Genomic DNA, 20948 nt, shown 5'->3' with positions numbered 1-20948 from the left:
GGGAAAAAATCATCACACATGATCATGCAAGACCACGAGTTAATCTCATGCATGACCATGCCTGAATATTCACCATACCTAAAAAAGCATGATCATCAGGGTCTGGAAGTTGAGGCAAAACAATTAGCAATAAAAAGAGAGCGAAACTTTAGTAACAATGGCATGAAAAAAAAACGATCGCAAAGTAAAAAACAAGCAAGTTCACACGTATCGATTAATAAAATAGTCTAATTCGAAATGTCAAAAAAATTGAGGTTGGTTGTAAGGACGTAGATTTAGAAAATTCCAACCTAAAAAAAAAAACATTGAAGGCATTTAAAATTTTCGCTGAAATGATTGTAAGGCATGATAATGTCAAACTGACCAACACAGATGATCTTCAGAGTCGTGCGATGTATTATCCGCGGAGAATGAAGTACCTGTGTAATAAAAGAACCATGCTAAAGGTAAAGAAAAAAAAATTTTTTTGGGATAATAAATGGATATTCTATTTGATAAAATTTCAGGTCGATACACGACTTGAGTGTCAGGTGTTGCTGTCCGTAGGCTAACTCGAAAAATTCCGGTATAAGATTTGTTATTCACTGATTTTTACAACCACACACGGCCTGAGCTTTAACAACAAATGCCAGGTATTGCGGCCCGTAGGTTTACTTTTAAAATTTTTGACAACGATTTCGTACTCACTGAATTCCATAACCGCACCCGACCTGAGCTTCAACATGAGACTCCAGGTATTGCGGCCCGTGGGTTTATTCTGAAAATTGATATTAATGATTTTTTACTTAGTAAATTTCATAACCGCACATGATCTGAACTTCAACAACAGACTCCAGGTATTGCGGCCCGTACGTTTACTCTTGAAATTCTTGACTTAGATTTATTATTCACTAAATTTCATAACCGCACATGACTTGAGCTTCAACAATAGACTCCAGGTATTGCGGCCCGTGGGTTTATTCTAAAAATTTATATTTATATTTTTTTAGTCACTACATTTCATATCCGCACATGTCCCGAGCTTCAACAACAGACTCCAGGTGTTGCGGCCCGTAAGTTTACTATTCAAATTCTTAAATAAGATTTCTTATTCACTAAATTTCATACCCGCACATGATCTGAGACCATTAGCGCGATCATGAGCGAGACCATGAGCGAGACCACGAGCGAGACCTAATGCGAGATCATAAGCGAGACCACGAGCGAGATCATTAGCGAGACCACGAGCGAGATCATGAGCGAGACCACGAGCGAGACCATGAGCGAGAGCATGAGCGAGATCATGAGCGAGACCACGAGCGATATCATGAACGAGATCATGAGCGAAATCCTGAGTGAGACCACCAGCGAGACCTAATGCGAGGTCATGAGCGAGATCATGGGCGAGACCACGAGCGAGATCATTTGCGAAACCACGAGCGAGACCACGAGCGAGATCATGAGCGAGACCACGAATGAGACCGTGAGCGAGATCACGAGCGAGACCATAAGCGAGATTATGAGCGAGACAACGAGCGAGACCGTGAGCGAGATCATGAGCAAGATCCTGAGTGAGACCACGAGCAAGATTATGAGCGAGACCACGAGCGAGACCGTGAGCGAGATCATGAGCAAGATCATAAGCGAGACCACGAGTGAGACCATGGGCGAGACCATTAGCGAGATCATGAGCGAGACGATGAGCGAGATCATGAGCGAGACCGTGGGCGAGATCACGAGCAAGACCACGAGCGAGAACATTAGCAAGATTACGAGCGATATCATAAGCAAGGCGTCATGTACCTTTTTTTAGACTGGAATTGCGTGAAAAACTTTTCAATACTTTCTTGTAAGGTATTTTTTCCTTTATAACCCCATGTACATTGCTAAGCATTTACAGGTTCATTTAAAAAAATTAAAAAATAAAACATTCATTTTCAATAGAATTGTAATTTTTAAACAAGAGAGGCGTGTAACTTCTTTTGGGATGGAGTTGGATAAAAAACTTCTCAGTACGTTCTTGTTGAGTTTTTTTTATCTTTATAATTCCATGTGCACTTCTAAGCATCTACAGATTTACTGAAAAACATCAAAAATTTAACATTAAATGTGTTGTTGAAGCTCAAGTCATGTGCAGTTATGAAATTTTGTGAATAAGAAATCTTATTCAAGAATTTCAAAAGTAAACTTACGGGCTGCAACACCTGGAGTCTGTTGTTGAAGCTCAGGTCATGTGCGGTTATGAAATTCAGTAAGTAAGAAATCTTAGTCAAGAATTCTAAGAATAAACCTTCAGGCCGCAATACCTGAAAACTGTTGTTGAAGTTCAGATCATGTGCGGTTATGAAATTTATTAAGTAAAAAATTATTAATATCAATTTTCAGAATAAACCCACGGGCCGCAATACCTGGAGTCTCATGTTGAAGCTCAGGTCGGGTGCGGTTATGAAATTCAGTGAGTACGAAATCGTTGTCAAAAATTTTAAAAGTAAACCTACGGGCCGCAATACCTGGCGTTTGTTGTTTAAGCTCAGGCCGTGTGTGGTTGTAAAAATCAGTGAATAACAGATTTTATACCGGAATTTTTCGAGTTAGCCTACGGACAGCAACACCTGACACTCAAGTCGTGTATCGACCTGAAATTTTATCAAATCCCTGGCGGTTTCGGCGACACGGTGAAAGCACGGTCGAATGACGGTTGTTTCACGGTCATTTCACGGTCGTTTCACCGTATAAAGTTCGTTCTTACCGAGCGATCTGTCAGTCAGCATCGGATACCGTTGTGAACGATATCTACTATAAATTTATTGAATATTTACGGTGCATACGCAAGTGAATCTACGACGTTATGACCGACACTGTACGCTCAATATACTGTCCAAATACGGTGATTTTACGCTACTATCACGGACAATAAAATAAAAAAAAATTTGCGGACAGTCTAGACCGAGACTCGAACCCGATTCATCTGGTCGCGCGCCCAAGACTCTACCAGCTAGGCTATCTAAGACACTGCACGAAAAATTAGATTCAGTCACATCATAAGGTGTCAAAACCAAGTCATTTTTTTTTTTCATTGCACAGATAAAAATAGCTTAAATAAAGTTATATTTTTTCCATGACTTCAAAATAATAATCGTAATAAATGATTCAAATTTTTGATTATTACGAAATTCTTAATTTCGAAATTATGGTGAAATTATTAACTGTATAAAAAAAGATCCCGATTAGTTACTGAAAATTTCTCATTTACCTATCTTTTTATACACTTTGAGTATTTTTAATGTAATAAAAAAAAACATATAATCAGCACTTTTTCATTGTTGACTAGTAAAAAATTCCTGACTTACCGACATTATACGCTCGTTTCACGGTCGTTTCACTCACAGACTACTGTGCATCTACCACCGAGTTACGGTTTTTTGACAATTTATATGTTTTCGAATGACTGTCAAATGACAGACGATCGATCGATGATCTACGATTTTTACTCAGGTAAAAAATCGGAGAAGTCAAGTAAAAATTTGGTTTTTCGAATAGTGAATTATGATAACTATACAGAATAAAAATCATAAAGTAACAGTGAAAAACTTTCACAATGATACTCGTCATTCACTGTCAAATGACGGCCGTTTGATAGTCAAGTGACGGTCATTCGACGATCATTTGTCGACACTGTGAATTTATGGTACATTCACCGTCGTTTCACGATCATTTTACCGTGACCACAAATCCGCCAGGGATAGAATATCCATTTACTATCCCGAAAAAAATTTTTTTTCTCTACTCTTAGCATGGTCCTTTTATTACACAGGTACTTCATTCTCCGCGGATAATACATCGCACGACTCGGAAGATCATCTGTGTTGGTCAGTTTGACATTATCATGCCTTATAATCATTTCGGCGAAAATTTTAAATGCTTTCAATGTTTTTCTTTTAGATTGTAATTCTCTAAATCCACGTGCTACAACCAACCTCAATTTTTTTGACATTTCGAATTAGACTATTTTATTAATCGATACGTGTGAACTTGCTTGTTTTTTACGTTGCAATCGTTTTTTTTCATGCCATTATTACTAAAGTTTTGCTCTCTTTTTATCGCTAATTGTTTTGCCCCAACTTCCAGGCCCTGATGATCATGCATGAGCAAGCATTATCTTGTATGACCAAGTATGATCATATGTATAAATAACAAAATAACGATAAAAAAAAATTAATAATAATAATAATAATAAAGAAATATTACTGAGATCGGTGGTACATATTCGAACTTATATATATATAGTCTAGTCGAGAAGTTGATTTCTTGCGAAAAATAGAGCTTCTTCTCCTAAAAATATGGTCGATGGCTTAAACGATCCAGAATGGCATCTAGAAAAAGACGTTTTTTGGATTTTTTTTGGCTCCGAATCTACTGAACCGATTTAAAAAATTCTTCGATTGTGGGGAAGCTACACTATCTCCGAGTGACATAGGCGATATTATATTATAATTAGTTTTGAAATTTTCGTTGAATACCCGTGTAAAGCCGGGGCAGACTACTAGCAATAAATAAAATCGTGAAATTGATTTTAACAATATGATAAACAGTTAGAATTAATAGTTTCAATCTCTATGTACTTTGAACATCTTAAAAATGAGAGTGAAAATATAAGAAAGTTTAAAAAAAATTGAAAAATCTCATAAACAAATAAGGTTAAAAATATAAAAAAATAGATTTGAATAGTTTAATTATCAAGTAACAAATAAGTTCTGAAGCATATTAGTCATAACATTATTTATTTATGAGATATAAGCATTGTAAGAAATATAAAATGGAAATTTTCATAAATAAATGCGTGTAATTAAAGAACTAAAAGAGATAAACGTTAGGTTTAAAATTTATATCAAAGCTTAGTTCATACTGTGTAAAAACGACTTGAAGGTCAAAAGCTGTACCTGCAATAGTTGCAAGGTTACAGCAATTTGTTTGTTGACAAATCGAGTCAGTGCTTAGATTTTGTCGTGCTTCAAAATTCAAATGTTTGTTAAAAAATCGAAAAAAATTTTTTTTGCCATTTTGTTGTAGGTTGCTGTTTTTTCAATTTTTTAATCTTTTAGAAAAGAATTAAAATAAAAAAAAATTGTTTATAACAAATTGTTAAATAAATAAATTAATAAATTGTTGACAAAAAAAAAAATTTTTTTACCATTATATTAAGAAATGAAAATTATGATTTAAAAAAAAAAACGATTCCTTAATCATTTATTTAAACAATCACAATATGAAAAAAACGATTATAAACAATAAGATATTGTTTTTAAGAAAAAAATTTTTTTTTAAAAATCATAATTTTTTACGCTAACAATGTAGTGAAAAAAAATTTTTCAAAAATATTTAATTAATTCATTTGATTATAAATTTTTTATAAACAAATGGCATAAAAAAATTGGAAAAATAATCATTTGATGCCCAAAAAAAATATAAAATCAGTTATCACTTAGATTTAAGAAAAAAAAATTATTTAACATACATTATTTAAATTTTTAATTTTTTTGTTGCTTTAAAAATTAATAATTAATGAAATAAAAAGGTTTAGAAACTTTTATAACGCCATATCGTTGAGTATGTTTATAAAAAGGGCTCCAAGATGTTTAAAAATTTATAGATTAATTATTTAAACTTTTATACCGCCTTTTATAACAGCACAAACCCGTAAAAAAAATGTTAATTAACAATTGAATAATTTTTTGAAAAATGGTGATATAACTTTTATTACCGCAGAATCATATTGTTTGAAGTGTCTAGATGACACCAGAATTTTTTCAAATTTTTTAATTAGTACTTAATAGCTTAAAAAAATTATTTATAAACTGCGCTCACTAGAGTGGCGGCGCGCGCATGCCGAAACTGCCGCGCAAAAGCCGATTTTCAATGCTTAATTAAAATTATAAACATTGGAGCTACAATTTCGGGAGTCAAGAACTTTTTTACTAAAATTTTCTGCTCTTTCAGAATCTTTTTTAATATTCGAGCTATCAAATATACTTTTTGAGATTTTGCCAAAAAGCTGGACGGCTAATTTTTTTAACAGTTTTTTGTTAATAACAATTTTAATTTTCTTCTCCAGAAAAAATCCAAAAAACGTCTTTTTCTAGACGCCATTCCGGATCGTTTAAGCCATCGACCATATTTTTAGGAGAAGGAGCTCTATTTTTCGCAAGAAATCAATTTCTCGACTAGACTAATATAATTTATTTGTATATTACTTGTATATTAAGTTCGAATTGTCCTGATAGTCAGCGCTTTCTTAGAAAGTAATTGACTTCCAGCAGTTACGGTTAACTTAACATCAAGTTTGCGGTAATTTTTCACTGAATAACAGTTGTAAGCAAATTGACGAAAATCTACGGCTGCAATTTAAATACAAGTTAACAATCAAACTTGTAGTTAAATCTTCTTTCAAATTTACTACAACTTGACTGAGATACTTGTATGTACAGCAAGTTTTGACGTCTATTTGCAAAGTAACTTATAGGTAATTTAAGGGGGTCTAGAAGCATGAAATTTCAGGTAATTTTTAAAGTGCCGTAAAAAAAAGGCAATCAATATTTTTACTATCCATTTTTTTTATGAGTTATTTATTAACATTATAAGAATACAGAAAAAAATAAAAAAAGTTGAAAATTCAAAAAATTAGCAGCTGATGAAGTGGGAGGGTCTCAAAAAATTGGCGCATGACGATACCCACGATTCCAACCCTCCAAGCAATCGGAAACAAAAAAATAAAAAAGATTATGAATCTAGAGTAATGTCGCTATAGTTGGAACTACGGAAAAGTTGAAAAAAATTTTTTTCACAAAATGGCGACTGCCTGAAGAAAAAAATATTTTTTTTACCACTTTTTTTAACTTTTTCGAATTTTTAAAAATTACTAAAAATTGAAATTTGGGGATGAACATAGTTCCAACCATAGCGACATTACTCTAGATTAATAATCTTTTTTATTTTTTTATTTCCGATTGCTAGTAGGGTTGGAATCGTGGGTATCGTCACGTGCCAATTTTTTGAGACTCCCCCACTTCATCAGCTGCTAATTTTTTGAATTTTCAACTTTTTTTATTTTTTTCTGTATTCTTATAATGTTAATGAATAACTTCAAAAATGGATTCTAAAAATATTAATTGTCTTTTTTGATGCACCTAGTGCATCCAGCAGGTGATGCTACCTGTTATTAGAGCGCTATCTATTATGAGAGCGCAAATTCAAATGAAATATTCAAATTAGTAAATATTAAATGATCAAAATTAGTTAAATTTTATATTCGAAGTAAATATTCAAATCATTTATTTAATGCTTTTACTCTTACCAGTTGTAATAAACATCTTTTAGTTAACTCTGTTTTATTTACAAAATAAAATAAAAAAACATATTTCGGTACAAAAGGACATTGTAACCGAATTCTCAGATCCCATAAAAAGTACTTGAATAATTCAAGGACTATTTCTCGCCACATGGAACTTAAAACCCTATGAGGAAAAGTCGTAAAAGACACGTGTGAAATTCAATAGACCCTTGTTCTAAAGTAACAAAGAATAATATAAAACCATATGTAACTAAACAAAAATAAGATTGTTAAATAACATTTACTGTTAAAATCTAACTTTATATAATATTGTAGTTAAGCAAAATTAAGTTAAAATAATTAATAATTATTATCTTGTATTTAATTTATAATTAATAATTATTATTTAATTAATTTACAATTAATTTATTATTAAATCATTATTTTATTATTATTTAATTTATAATTAAACGATAATGTTTATTCTTTTATACATGATAATAATTAAACTGACTTATAATTTTATTAGAAAATCCGATTGTAAAATAATAGAAATAATATTTAATTCAAGTTATTAATTAGTCAAACTCAAACATTAATCCAACATATTATAAATAATATAATTTCTATAATTTTTATTGTAATTTAATTTCAAGTTAATTATAAGTTAATTTTTATTATAAATAGATTTTAAAAAGGTCTGTTAAATTAATAAAAATAGTTAAGTTAAATAAACATAATGACTGTATTGCTAAAAGTGTATATTAGTGAAGTCCAACTTTCAGGCCGATAGGCTGAAATAAATATAGAGAAAATACATGTTAGTATATAAGGATCATTTATATGTAGTAGAAAATGTGTGTGCTTATCTATTCCTTAGAGTGGATGTATGTATGGAAGTTATGGTGGGAGAAGAACGGAGTTTGAAGCTCTTCGGAAAAACTATGTAACGACACTTCTCACCGAGAGCTTAGATTGCTAAAATCACGTCATTGTAAACCTCAATTTTATATTTTGAAGCTTTTTAATATTTTGTCAACTTGAATAATAAATTGAAACCAACTAAATAATTTTGATCAAAATTAAATAACGTCTAAATAAAATTCTTTTATTTAAAATGATTCCTTTCCCGCGCTGAAACCGAGTATTTTAATACTCCCGGGCGAAAGAACTACAGTAAGTAAAGTTTTCAATAAATAAAAATAACATCCACTAGATGGAAGCATAACAGAATAAAGAAATAAGTTGTGTCACACTACCTAAAGGCTGCCTTATAAGGCTGCGTACGGAAGCCCGGTAGTGACATGTGTGCAGCAATGGTAGTACACTCTCTCCCTATCATGCTGTCATACATAGTATGTAATTTTTTTCTCATGAAGGTAGCGCCACTTGCTTAGTCCACATGGAAGCTCAGAATTTGAATTAGAGTATGAAAAAAAAAAATGTCTTACTTCCGTTTTCGTTCTGAACTGGCTTTAAATTATTTTAATTAATTTGATATCATTATGAATCCTGAATTTATTAAAGTTCGATTTGATGATCAAGAGCTTTCATTACCTATAAATTCCAATGGGAATTTAAAATTATCTATTGAAGCAATATTTCCCTCAAGCATCTGGGTTAACCTATTCTGCAAATAATCAAAAATGTGGCTTGCCTATATTGAATCGGAAGAAATTTTAATTAACCGTAAAATTGAGTATTATGATGTACACGTTTGACAAGGTATTATTTACACTTCTATTCGCGTTTTATAAAATAATAATAAGTTCCAACAATTATTTTAAGAAGTTATAATTACTATTCATGTTTTTTTTTTTTTTTTTCAGATTTAAAAAGTTCCATCTCAAGCAAGAAAAGAAAACTAGTCCATGAAATGATCAATAAAATCCAACTTAGCCAAGAAGTAAATTCTTCTAAAACTCACATGACGAAAATGAAGGTGTATATTTTTTTGTTTAATTGTTTATTTGTAATTTTTATCGTTAATTAGATTTAACGTGTTTTTTATTTTTTTTTTTTTTAATTACAGAACAAGTGGGCTGATTGTTCTACTGTAGTCTCAGCACAACCTGCATTAAAAAGAGTACGACTTGGATGGCTAGTAAAAAGAGGAGATCGTTATGAGCATAAATGAAGAAACCTATAGGTGGAGTCAGAGAAGTACCTTTAGAAGTAGGCAAGAAATATTTAGTTAGTGATATAAAAAAAAATTGCGATAGAGAAGTTTTCTTGCAATAGCGAAGTATCATTTCAAAATTCGGATGTACGTCTTGGTCTTTTTGATCGCACTATACTAACCAGCTTTAGAGACAGCAAGGGTATTTCCTGTTACTTGTGGACTTTTCTAAAAGAGCAAAAATCGAGATTATTTACTTTGTATATAATAACGTCTCCAAAAGGATGTGCTGAGACATGTGAACAACTCAAAACTATCCAATCTTCTCACCACGAGAATGCTAACCCTCAATTTTCTCGGCCTAATAAAGATTTAAAAGGATCAACAGCAGTTTCTCACAAAAATTCCGCACCTTTAAAAAATACTATTTTTATGAATTATGAAGTGATCCACCAATCCGAGTATACTGGTGATTATTGCATATGTTATCTATGTAAAAATGATTTATATAACCATAAATTGGATGAATATGGTTCCCTAGCGGATTCCTGGTGACGGCCAAACTACGGTCAAACGACGGTGAATTCACCGTTAATTCACTTTACCGATGAAAGAAAGTCTATTTGCGGTCGAACAACCGTCGTTCAACGGTGAAAAATAAGTGAAGTTGTGAAATGTTCTGACGGTGATTGCATGGTTCATACAATGAACATTCACATAATTTTCTCCATTTTTGTCCAACTCAATAACTATGATTTTCCGACCCCTTGATTGTCTTCAGACATAAATACAACGGTGAATGACTAGTAAAAATTCGGCGAATAAAGAGTATTTCGGTGGTGAATCCACGGTAGTCTGCGAGCGAATTTCAGGTCAAATGGCGGTAAAGAAGATAGTAACGGTAAAGAAGAAATTTTACACCAGCGATCTATTGATAAATTGCTGGGTGAAGTTTTATTTGTAAATGTAAAAAAATTTTATAAAATGATATATGAGGCTAATAAAATATAAATAAATAGTTAATAAAAATAATTTGAAAAAGGATTCAGTCACTATAATTTTTGATATTATAAAAAAAAAAAAACACCTTTTATAAATTTTTGTGAAATTTCAGGATTTTTTTTTATGAAATTTTAAATTCAACATAGCCTCATGAAATTAAAAAAAAATTTTTTTTTCATTAATAAAATTTAATGCATTTATTTTGGGTGATAAATTCACAGAATGATTTATTATTTAGAATTCATGGAATAGAAATAATTATCAAAACTAAATTAAGTATCCAAAATAGATGGTGATTAAAATGCATCTTAATTGTACGTCTGGGATAGCATTACAGGAAAATCCCTTGACTGTCAATCAGATGATCCGAGTTCGATCCCCGATCTGGGCGAAGTGATTTTACATTGAATTTTTTTTTTTTTTTTTTATATTATCGTATACGCGAACATTATACGAGCTTAATATCGATTATTCTGGGTGAATGCACCTATTTTCTTTCATCGGATTCCTACGATGACACGGTGAATCGACCTAATGAGCTAGTTGTTTGTCAGTTATATGCGGGTGAATTGATGGTCAAATGTCGGTCAAATCACCGTAAGTTCACCCGCAGAAAAAGGTATTTCTCGGATCTACAGTCGGTAAATCAATCGTCAAAATTGTTCACAATGACACCTAATGTAAACCGTCAAATCACTTCATATAGACTAATGTTTGACCGTGAATTGACCATATTATAACCGTGACGGTGAAACCGCTAGGGTTGTATGCCAATTGCTGAATTTAATCCGATTGATGCTGGTCATAAAATAGCTGAAATTCAAGTGGATGACAAAGTATTGTTATTAATATATACATCCAATGATGATTTGTCCCGAGATTTTAATTTCCCAGCAGTAGATATTCTTGATGATGACAACCATTATATATTGTATGATGTAAATGAATTTCATGGGAGATGTGAAGACAGAAATGGCGTGGGAGTAATAACTATCACAGAATCACAGAATCTTGAGTTAATATCAAGTAACTTTAAGTGGAGTGAAAATAATAAATTCCGTGAATCTACGCTACAGACTAACACTCTTCAAATATTGCCAAATGCTATGAATGGTTCAATTAAACCAATTAAAAGAGAATCATTCAAAATTTTCCAGGACATACTAGGGGCTGGTGCTCAAGGAAAAGTAAAAAAAGGAAAGTGGTGTAATTTTAATGTTGCAGTTAAAAGTATAAATCTGTCAGGTGCTAATTTGAAATTAGCCTGCCGAGAGATTAAAGTTCTGGAGGACATTGGACACCCAAACATCGTACAGTTAATGGCATATTGCATTGATAAAAATTCTGTACACTTATTGATGGAACTCTTCCATAGTTATTCTCTCTCTGACGTACTGTTTGATAACGTATTCGAAAAAGCAGCTGCTTTAACAATATTAAAAAAACATAAAATTGCTCAGCAATTTTGTCAGGCTATTAATTATTTACATTTAAAAGAAAATCCAATAATTCACGGTGACATAAAGCCTGCAAATATTTTGTTACATGCAAACGGAACTGTAAAAGTTTGCGATTTAGGACGTAGTAAGTTCAAGAAAATGTCTAGTTCTTTACGAACAACGGTTGGTGGGACTGGGTTCGTTAAAGGAACTCCGCTGTATATGGCACCAGAGTTGATTCTTGAAAACAAAGAAGCTACTGTCCATTCTGACGTTTGGTCTTTGACCTGTACTCTTATTGAACTTTACACGGAAAAATCTATTTGGGACAACGTAGAGGATCAAGGACAACTGAAAGCTATGTAAGCTAAGAAAAAATTACCCGATTTGACAAGGATTCCACGTGAGTTGAAAGAAGTCGTTACTCAAGGTTTAGCTTTTGAACCATTAGAGCGATGCACCGTAAATCAAATCTTAAATATCTATGAGAAGTTTATTTAAAATTTTTGAATTAATGGTGGTTTTTATAATTAGTAATTTAGTAAAAAAGATTACTATTGTTTTTGAGTAAAAGATAACGTTCTTAAAGATTTTTAGTCAAAAAATATCACATTGTTTAATTCTATTTTATAGATATAATTTTTCTTTACTTTAAAAAACTTTACTTTAAAAAATGCTAATAATTCTATATTGATGTTTGTTGTAAAATAATATTTTTAAGATTTGATGATCTCATTATTTTAATTAGAATTTTAGTTTTGAAACAGTGATTTTAAGAGAATTTTAAGAAACTCAGGTAAAGATACAAAGTATCCCAGTTAGCATCCAAGTCAGAAAGATTTCAGTATGAAGTCTTTTAAAAAACTTCTTATAGAAGTCCTAATGTGACGTCTTAAAGAGCTCTTTTTTACGAGATCAGAACTAAGAGCTCTTAATGAACTCATAAGTTTGGAGTCAATTTTCTGACATCTAACTGAGTCCCTTTTTTGGACTTCTTTTTGAGTTGCGTATAATGAGCTTGTAGACATTATAAACAAAAACACAAATTTCTTTTTAATATAAAGCTGTCAAAATCTTATTCATTTTTCATTTATTACTTTCCTGATTGAGAAATTAAATTGAAAATGATTAAAAATAATTCGAATTAAATGATTTAAAACAATTTGAATTGATTAATATATAGATATACACTTGGCATAGGTTAACTCATTTCTCTTAATCCAGGTTAATTAAATTTTTCAAAAATTTTAAATTATATTATGAAGTAATAGGCAATAATGTTAAAATCTGGTTCGTAATCAAACTAATTTAGATAAAATAATAAAATTGGATTCTAATCTGAAAAAATTATGTGAACTTTCTACATTTAAGGAGTACTTTGCATGTATCAATTTTAAACATTTTATTCGAATTTAACGATATCTTATAACTATATACTTATTAATTATTGTTGAATTTTTAATATTCATTAATTTATCTATTAGATTTTACATTGTGAAAAGTAAAAAAAATTTATATAGACTATTTAAAAAAATATTACAGGTAGACTTTTGAATATTTTTTAGTACATAAATATTCGTAAAAGTTACTTTTTCTCTATCGATACACAGTATCAAATAGAATAAATAATATAGACAATGATCGCAACATTTCATCACTATATAAACTTAGCTTATAAGAATAATGAGATGTGAAACGACATATCGTTTGAAAAGCGTAGGGGGTTAGGTATCGATCTAGCACGCGCGCGACTCGGGTTCGAATCTTAGTTACGGCAATTGCGATTTTCACTTTCTCTCTTTAAACTGACAATATTAGGTCTAACTAAAACAATAAACATTCGAAATCAGCATCGGTGCTTCATGAAACTCTGAATTATTTTTCATAATTTACTTTTATTATTATTATTATTATTATTATTAATATTATTTTTGTTGTGTTCTTATTATTGTTATCATTATAATAGCGTATAGAGATAAAAAATCATTCATTTGTGCGAGTTCAGAAAAAAAGAGCTCTTTAAGAGCTCGTTTTGATGAGTTCTTAAAGTCTACAATAAGCGGCGCATTCGACCTCTTGAGAAGGTCTTAAAGACGTCTTTTAGACGTAGACTCTGACGTCCAAATCAGAAATCTGAGCTCATTCGGAATAACTTAATACGTCATTTTGCTATCTGGGTATCTTCTGAGCATAATATTATCTATTGAAATAAGAAGATAAAAATATAAATATATATAATATTTATAAAGTTAATAGAGATGTCTATATAATATCTTTTTAATTTTATAACATAAGAATTAAGCAAACAATTTCATTTTAAACATTACACCTTTTACATCGAATAGTAATTATTTGATTCTAAATCTAGTAAATCTGCTGTCTATTTACTCAGTTACTTATTTATTATCAGTTATCACTTATAAAGCTATTGATTAACAACAATTTCTTACTTATCCTGTTTATTTTATTATTACCAATATTAATTATGTTGATATGAACCACTTGTATACTCTGATGTTAATGAGTACTTAAAAAATTATTATTTGAATTATTTATGTTAATAAGTTTAATAAATTCAATAAATACAATATCTAAAGAATGAATGATATTTATTATTTAGTTGCTCTAGGATACTTTATCAATTTAAATAGATTTGACACCTACTCTTTATATCCCTGTTTAAAATTTCCAATAGGATCCCATCAAAAGCGACAAAAGCCACTTAGAAACCCATAAATTTTATTGGTTTCTAAGTGGCTTTTGTCGCTTTTGATGGGATCTTATTGGAGCTTTTCAACAGGGATGCGTCCATAAATATAAATTAATATTATGTCTAAATCAAATTATGAAAAGTATAAAAAAAATATAAGCATTGATGAGCCTTTTTTGGTAATTGATGATGTACTAGATGTAATAAATTATAGTACTCTTGTAAATTTAATTATTGAATAAGCAGCTCTCAAGGGTGAACGTGGTAGACTATTTCGTGAAGATGGAATAAAATTGGATGAAGTAACTAGAATATGAATTGAATTTTCTAGAAAAGTATGTTTGTAAGTGTACATGTTAATTTTTTTATTAATATTAATAAATTTTCAACTCCTACAGAAATTTTGAAAATAGACCATCTTTGGATTATGACTAATCTGACAAAACTCATATTATTCCACAATATTATGGACAAAATTAAAAACCTCGACAGCCTGGTAAATCTTCAAGATCTTGATCTTTCTTTTAACCGAATAAAAAAAATGGAAATCTAACATAAATAAATTAATAACAAGATTTTGTGAATAAAATTTATCTTTTAGGTTTTATATTTAAGAAAATTTTTAAATCTGAGAACTGTAAATATCACAGGAAACCCTTGCATTTTACCAGACAATTATGATAATTATCTTGTTGCTTACAACCTCAAGTGATTTATTTTTCGTATGTCTTAATCAGCAAAAAAGAAAGGAATGACACCATCAAAAAGTACAGGTATGTTTCCTAAATATATTGTTAATTATTCTACTCTTATTTTATTTGTTTACAATCATTTTAAAATTTATTGAAGACAAGCAATTATTAAAGTTGACGAAGTCGAATTAAAAATTAAAATAAAAATGGATAAACAACAGAAAGTAAATAGAAAAAGTCAATATGATTCTCTGTGTTTTGTTGATCAATTAGACGGGGATGAATTTTTTAATACTGTCTTTCAAGATGACTAAAGTTTATTTTATTTTACTTATATCAGTTATCTCTAATTATATTCATTAATATTAGAAGAATCATTTATTAATTGATTATTTATTAATAGATATATTGAAAAATCTAAATAATGATACCCTTGAAATATATGAAGAATATAAGAAAAAGTTTACAACAGTATGTCCAGAAATTGTACAAATTTGGAGGAGATCAACACGTTGTTAGGACGAAAGAAATTAATGAATTTTTTTTAGTTGTTCGAAAAGCTCGAGAAAATGTTTAAGATCATTGAGACAATAAAAACAGGAAAAAACGGAATTTTTAATAAATTTTATGATTTAGTGAAATTTGATAAAGAATTGAATGAACAAAAAATAAAAATAGATGTAAAAATAGCGAAAACTTAAGAATTAGCTGATGCTTTCATCGAAAGTTTGACGAATATGTGGACAAAGCTGATGTACAGCGAAGTTGTTTCGCATGAATAAATAGATGATATATTTGAGATTTTTAAGATAAATATGATTGACTTGAAGGATCCACTTGTAGAATTTGTACGAGAAATTTTATCTCAAATATATGATATTGTTCTCCAATACCGCGAGGCAATAAGCACTGTGATTAATAATTATTTAGTGTTGGAGATTTGACAGTGCCAGGAAATTATGTTGACAATTGTGGCAACGTAGATGTTGTAAACAATACTTTGATCATTTCACATGATATTCATATACAGGTAATAAAAAGATTTTTCAATATAGAAAAACTGAAAATGATATTTATATACTTTTTTCTTCAAAGATTGTTGATAACCGCAATGACAGTATCATTGAAAGAATAAACCTTTGGCTTGAAGAGTTGTTACATGAATTCAGCAAGTAAGTATAACCGATAGAATTTTAATTAGTTACTTTATTAAATTATTATTTTTTTTTAGACAAGAATGGCTTCGACATCGTCAGTGAATACTCGAAATTTCTCATTTTTTGCAGTTTCAGCGAAAACGGATGCATAATGATTTTTGTATCAAAGACGCATTTGCATTTGATGTTGCAGCGTCTCTCGAAGGATAATTTTAATAATAATTATTTCATAATTTAAATATATTTATTTATTTATACAACGAAAGAAATTTTGTGATGGTACACATGATCGTTGTATTTATTATTTTAAATTATTAATTTATTAAATGTGTACAATTAACAAAAAAACAAATAATTAATATATTTATATAAAATATAAAAAATTAGTCAAATCTAAATTCGCTTTGTTAATTTTCGTTATCTTAAAAATTTTACTTTTCAAAAATAAATTATATTATTCAAAATCGTAACACTCGATTAAGATAAAAATTAATTTTTTTTTTAAAGCTTCAATATATAGATGCAAATCTTTATGAACTTCAGGCTGAGAGATAAAATTTGTAAAAAGAAGGGTATCAGCATCTCGATTTTTCTTCAGCCATTCAATTAATTCACTTCTCAAATTCATTTTAGTGGCATGTCTTCCTACAGCTAAAAATAAAATAATTATAAGTTATAACATACAAACTATTATATAATTTAATTTTTTATTTTGCACTCATCGATTTTTATATTGTTTGCGTGTGGAATTTTTTTTGTGATAGTTTATTAAAAACGAATCCTAAAAATTATCAAATGGCTGTCAGTTTCAGTAATTCAAAAATATAAAGTTTTTTGGGACCTCAAAATGTGATCGTCCGATGAAAACTAGATTTAAAAAAATATTTTATAGATGTTATAATTATTAATAATTAGAACTTTATATTTTTGATTATTTTAATAAATAAAGAATACACATGAATTTAGAAAATTATCGAGCTTTTGTTTCTGATAGATGCATCGCCTGAGAGTTTTACGATATAGAGAAGTTTCATTGTAATCAATTGTTTCCTGAGAGATTTTCAAATGAAGGATTTTTCAAATTGATTTGTTTTCATTGTAGAGTTTTATACTGAGAGTTTTTTAAAATAAAGATTTCTGCTGAGGGATTATAAAATGTAGAGAAATCCTCTGAAGAGATACTCCCCACCCGTTAATTTAACTACTTCTTAAGATATTTAAAACGTTATATTATTTTTATTTATATTGTAATTATATATCTAATTCATTTGAGTTTTCTTCAAACGTCAGACTGTGCCTAATTCCATCAAAATTTTCCACAGACTTATTATTTTTAAAAAAATTTAAAAAAGATAAATATTGTCGGCGACACTCACTGAATATCCATAACTTATTTTTTTTTTTTATAATTCAGATTGTCTTACTGAATCGTTTAAATTTATTGTTATTTAATTTGAAAATAAGATGAATTAAAAATTTTAATTCTTTGTTATTCAAAAAGACAATTTGTAAAATTAAATAATTTTAACAATGCGTAGTTTTTGTACGTACACTTGTTTACAGCACATAAATATTAATATTTTCAATTTAATTATTAGATTTGAACGTAATAGTAACGATAATTTAACAGAATTTATTCCGTTTTATTTAATAAAATGATCGATTTGTTATCAAAGAAAAAATATAAAAAAAAAATATTTCGATATTTGGAATTACTTTTTACGCTTATTAATGACAGATTGTTACTTCCAGATGCTGTTTAGTGTAACAATATTTAATTCGATAATTAATTAATTAAAAACAAAAAAAAGAAAAGGCTTTTGCTAACTTCGTGTTAACTGAGAATCAGTAGCGTTGATATTTTGACTTTGCACATGAAAGTCGTTTTTCGGTTTTTTGAAAATTTAAACCAACGGCTCTTGCATAGTAATTATATTACATATAATTATATTATTGATTTGAGTCAGTAAATTTTTCACTTGAGACCAAGTCAGGGCTGGGCCCAAAGCACAAAGTGCAGTGATAGATTAGGCCCGTTAGCTTGAGGTGATCATCTGAAGCGTGGATGCATCATCGGCGTTAGCATTGGTCCACCAGGGAATCCCATTCGAGTCGCGAATGCTGGATGCATCGCACCTGGGGACAATACCCCGCGCATACCTGCAATACCACAAAATATAATCAATTATGATATTCCGTGAAATGATATTGTTTTTATTTTATTTATTTGCATAGAATTGTCATTCTAATAATATTTATGATAATAATAATAATAACACTAATAATTATAATTAATCTATCTGGTACAATTTAGAAAGAAGGAGAAAACATTGAAGCAGGACGCATGCAGATTATTATAATCAAAGTCTTTTTTAATGATTAATCACGTACACGTTTTGTGTAAAAAATTTTTAATTAATTAATTAAAAAAAAAAATAAATAAAATAGAATTACTGAAAAAAAAATTTTTTGACGTTAGAGATCCGAAGACTCCGATACCCGTACTCAAAAATAGAATTAAAATTAATTTATAAATTATTGATAATAAAGATAATAAATATTTAAATAAATAAAAGCGTTCATCAACTACTTCAATCACAACACCAGGATTCTAAGCTATAAAATTGCTCATCCGTGTGTCTGATGAGGACCACGAAACAAATCAATCAACGGCCCACATCTGTAGACTGTAGTAAAGACTGTAGCAAGACGACAATCACTACTCACGATTTTCAGGATCTATCCAAGTTTACTATATATGTAGACTAATTTTTTTATGATTTTAATTTTTGTCATAATTTTAATTCAAATTTTTGTTTTTCAATCAATATAATCGCATACGCGCTAGAAAGAATATTTCAAAAAAACAACAAAATTTTTAGAGCCAGGATTACGTGTAAGAAACACTCTGAAATCACGTTGACCTATAACTTAATCAAATTGTTTTAAGACATAAAACAGTATTCCAAGAATAATTAAAAGATAGATTGTTTTTGTTTTCGATTTTTTTTTAAATATCTTGATATTTTGTTTGAAACTATGTATAAATTTTTAACAAACTTAAGATTCTAAAATAAAGTTTAAGACTTTCTTCGCCATTCAGAGGTAATTGTATGTCAGGTATCAATACACCTACCAATTGACAAAACAATTCATTGTACAATTTAGGTTCCAGAGTATAATCAGATTTGAGAATATTAACAGCATTTTCATCAATTGGTTTCTTGTAATCACTTGCCCCAATTACTTCAGGAAGATAATACAAACAATTTGGTTTTTCTGGAGCTATATGACGACTTTTTTGTTTTCTTATACGATGCCGATTCCACTCATGACGAATCATTTTCAATTCAGCTCTAATTAAATGCCCAAAACAGAAGCGTAAACATTCAACATGTAATATTGATGAATCATTATAAAGACCTCTCTCGCGTAAATCTTTAAATTAATCGATCCAAAAATCCAAACCATGACGTCTAAGTTGAGACCAATAACTTTCTATACGCTGATTAGACGTACTTTTGCCTTTAATAAAACTTTTCCAACCAGCTAAATTATCATCATGATGAAAACGTAGACTTTGCTGAAGAGCTTCAACAATACAATTTTCTGTACCACAATCTGATCGAGTTAAAGTTGGGAGTAACTTTAATTTTTGTACCGCTTTTAAAAAATAATGTGCAACAATTTCCGGTTTATTATTTGATGTAGCGACATCCAACCATATCATTTTTGGCTGAGGACAATCGGACACTAGCGTGTATTTAGCGGGTACTTAGCGTGAGTTATAATCTAAGATAATTTGGAGTAGACATTTAGCGTGAATATAATATTATCTGAACTGTGAGCTTTTATCTGATGGACTTTAGCGTGAATGGAAGCTTTTATTTGGATTTCAGCTGGAAATTTTCTTTTAATAATCAATATGATTTGTTTTTTACAATTATTTGCATAAATTTTATTGAGGACGTAATTGTATATGTAATTGTACATAATAATTATAAAATCCACCGTAACATATATTTTTAATTTTCACTACAAATAACCTTATAATAATATTGCATGATTTTTTGTTATGTTACACCAGACAAAAAATATATAACGTCGTTTGCTCGGTGTAAATAATGAAGTGACACAACAGTATGTCACATCAAGCGATCACTCTCGGACGCAACCGCCATCTTTTTCTTTTACCCGGGAAAATTCAAATTCAAAATTAATATTAAAAGTAAGGAGTAAGTAAAAAAAAAAAAATTTGTGCCGCTTGGGCATGTGAAAAAAAAATCGAAAAAAAAATTTTGAGCAATTAATTATTGAAAACCGGACTTTGAATCTTTTTTTTTTTTTATCTTAAAATAATCTGTGAGAAATGATTTATACAGATGAAAGTTTTTCGTTTCCTTATATTTCGTGTGTTAGATGAGATTATAAAAAATAAATATATTCGGCTAATATTAACTATTTATTACACGTTGAGAGTCCTATTTTTTAAAAGTAATTTTTCAAAACCTTTGTCAAAAAAA

General features: G+C 29.6%; 1 protein-coding gene and 3 long non-coding RNA genes across 5 annotated transcripts; 3 read left to right on the top strand and 1 right to left on the bottom strand.

The window, feature by feature from the left end:
* The first annotated feature begins 8831 nt into the window (after positions 1–8831).
* LOC123259134 lies at positions 8832–9733 on the top strand. The gene is made up of 3 exons (XR_006508181.1): positions 8832–9031; positions 9136–9248; positions 9339–9733. It is a non-coding gene; the product is annotated as an uncharacterized LOC123259134 (long non-coding RNA).
* A 1461-nt stretch (positions 9734–11194) lies between these two features.
* LOC123259047 (dual specificity protein kinase shkC-like) lies at positions 11195–15122 on the top strand. Its single transcript, XM_044719310.1, has 2 exons — positions 11195–12269; positions 14975–15122. The coding sequence occupies exon 1, from the start codon at positions 11195–11197 to the stop codon at positions 12230–12232; it is 1038 nt and encodes a 345-aa protein (XP_044575245.1). The 3' UTR covers positions 12233–12269; positions 14975–15122.
* Positions 15123–15153: 31 nt separating this feature from the next.
* Positions 15154–16677, top strand: LOC123258752. Of its 2 annotated transcripts, none has more exons than XR_006508131.1 (4): positions 15154–15349; positions 15672–16298; positions 16364–16440; positions 16500–16677. It is a non-coding gene; the product is annotated as an uncharacterized LOC123258752 (long non-coding RNA). The 2 variants fall into 2 exon arrangements; XR_006508130.1 differs by lacking the exon at positions 15154–15349 and adding an exon at positions 15447–15583.
* Positions 16678–17761: 1084 nt separating this feature from the next.
* Positions 17762–20689, bottom strand: LOC123258556. Its single transcript, XR_006508092.1, has 2 exons — positions 19562–20689; positions 17762–18585 (listed from the first exon to the last, which is right to left on the bottom strand). It is a non-coding gene; the product is annotated as an uncharacterized LOC123258556 (long non-coding RNA).
* Positions 20690–20948: the final 259 nt, after the last annotated feature.

This window comes from Cotesia glomerata, linkage group LG2 (genome assembly GCF_020080835.1).
Source record: "Cotesia glomerata isolate CgM1 linkage group LG2, MPM_Cglom_v2.3, whole genome shotgun sequence".
Lineage (NCBI taxonomy): Eukaryota > Metazoa > Arthropoda > Insecta > Hymenoptera > Braconidae > Cotesia > Cotesia glomerata.
The sequence above is the reverse complement of the archived record's forward strand: the minus strand, read 5'-3'. Positions and strand labels throughout refer to the sequence as shown.

Coding starts and splice junctions, on each gene's coding strand:
- LOC123259047 (XM_044719310.1), top strand. CDS start 11,195: ATGCCAATTGCTGAATTTAATCCGATTGATGCTGGTCATAAAATAGCT.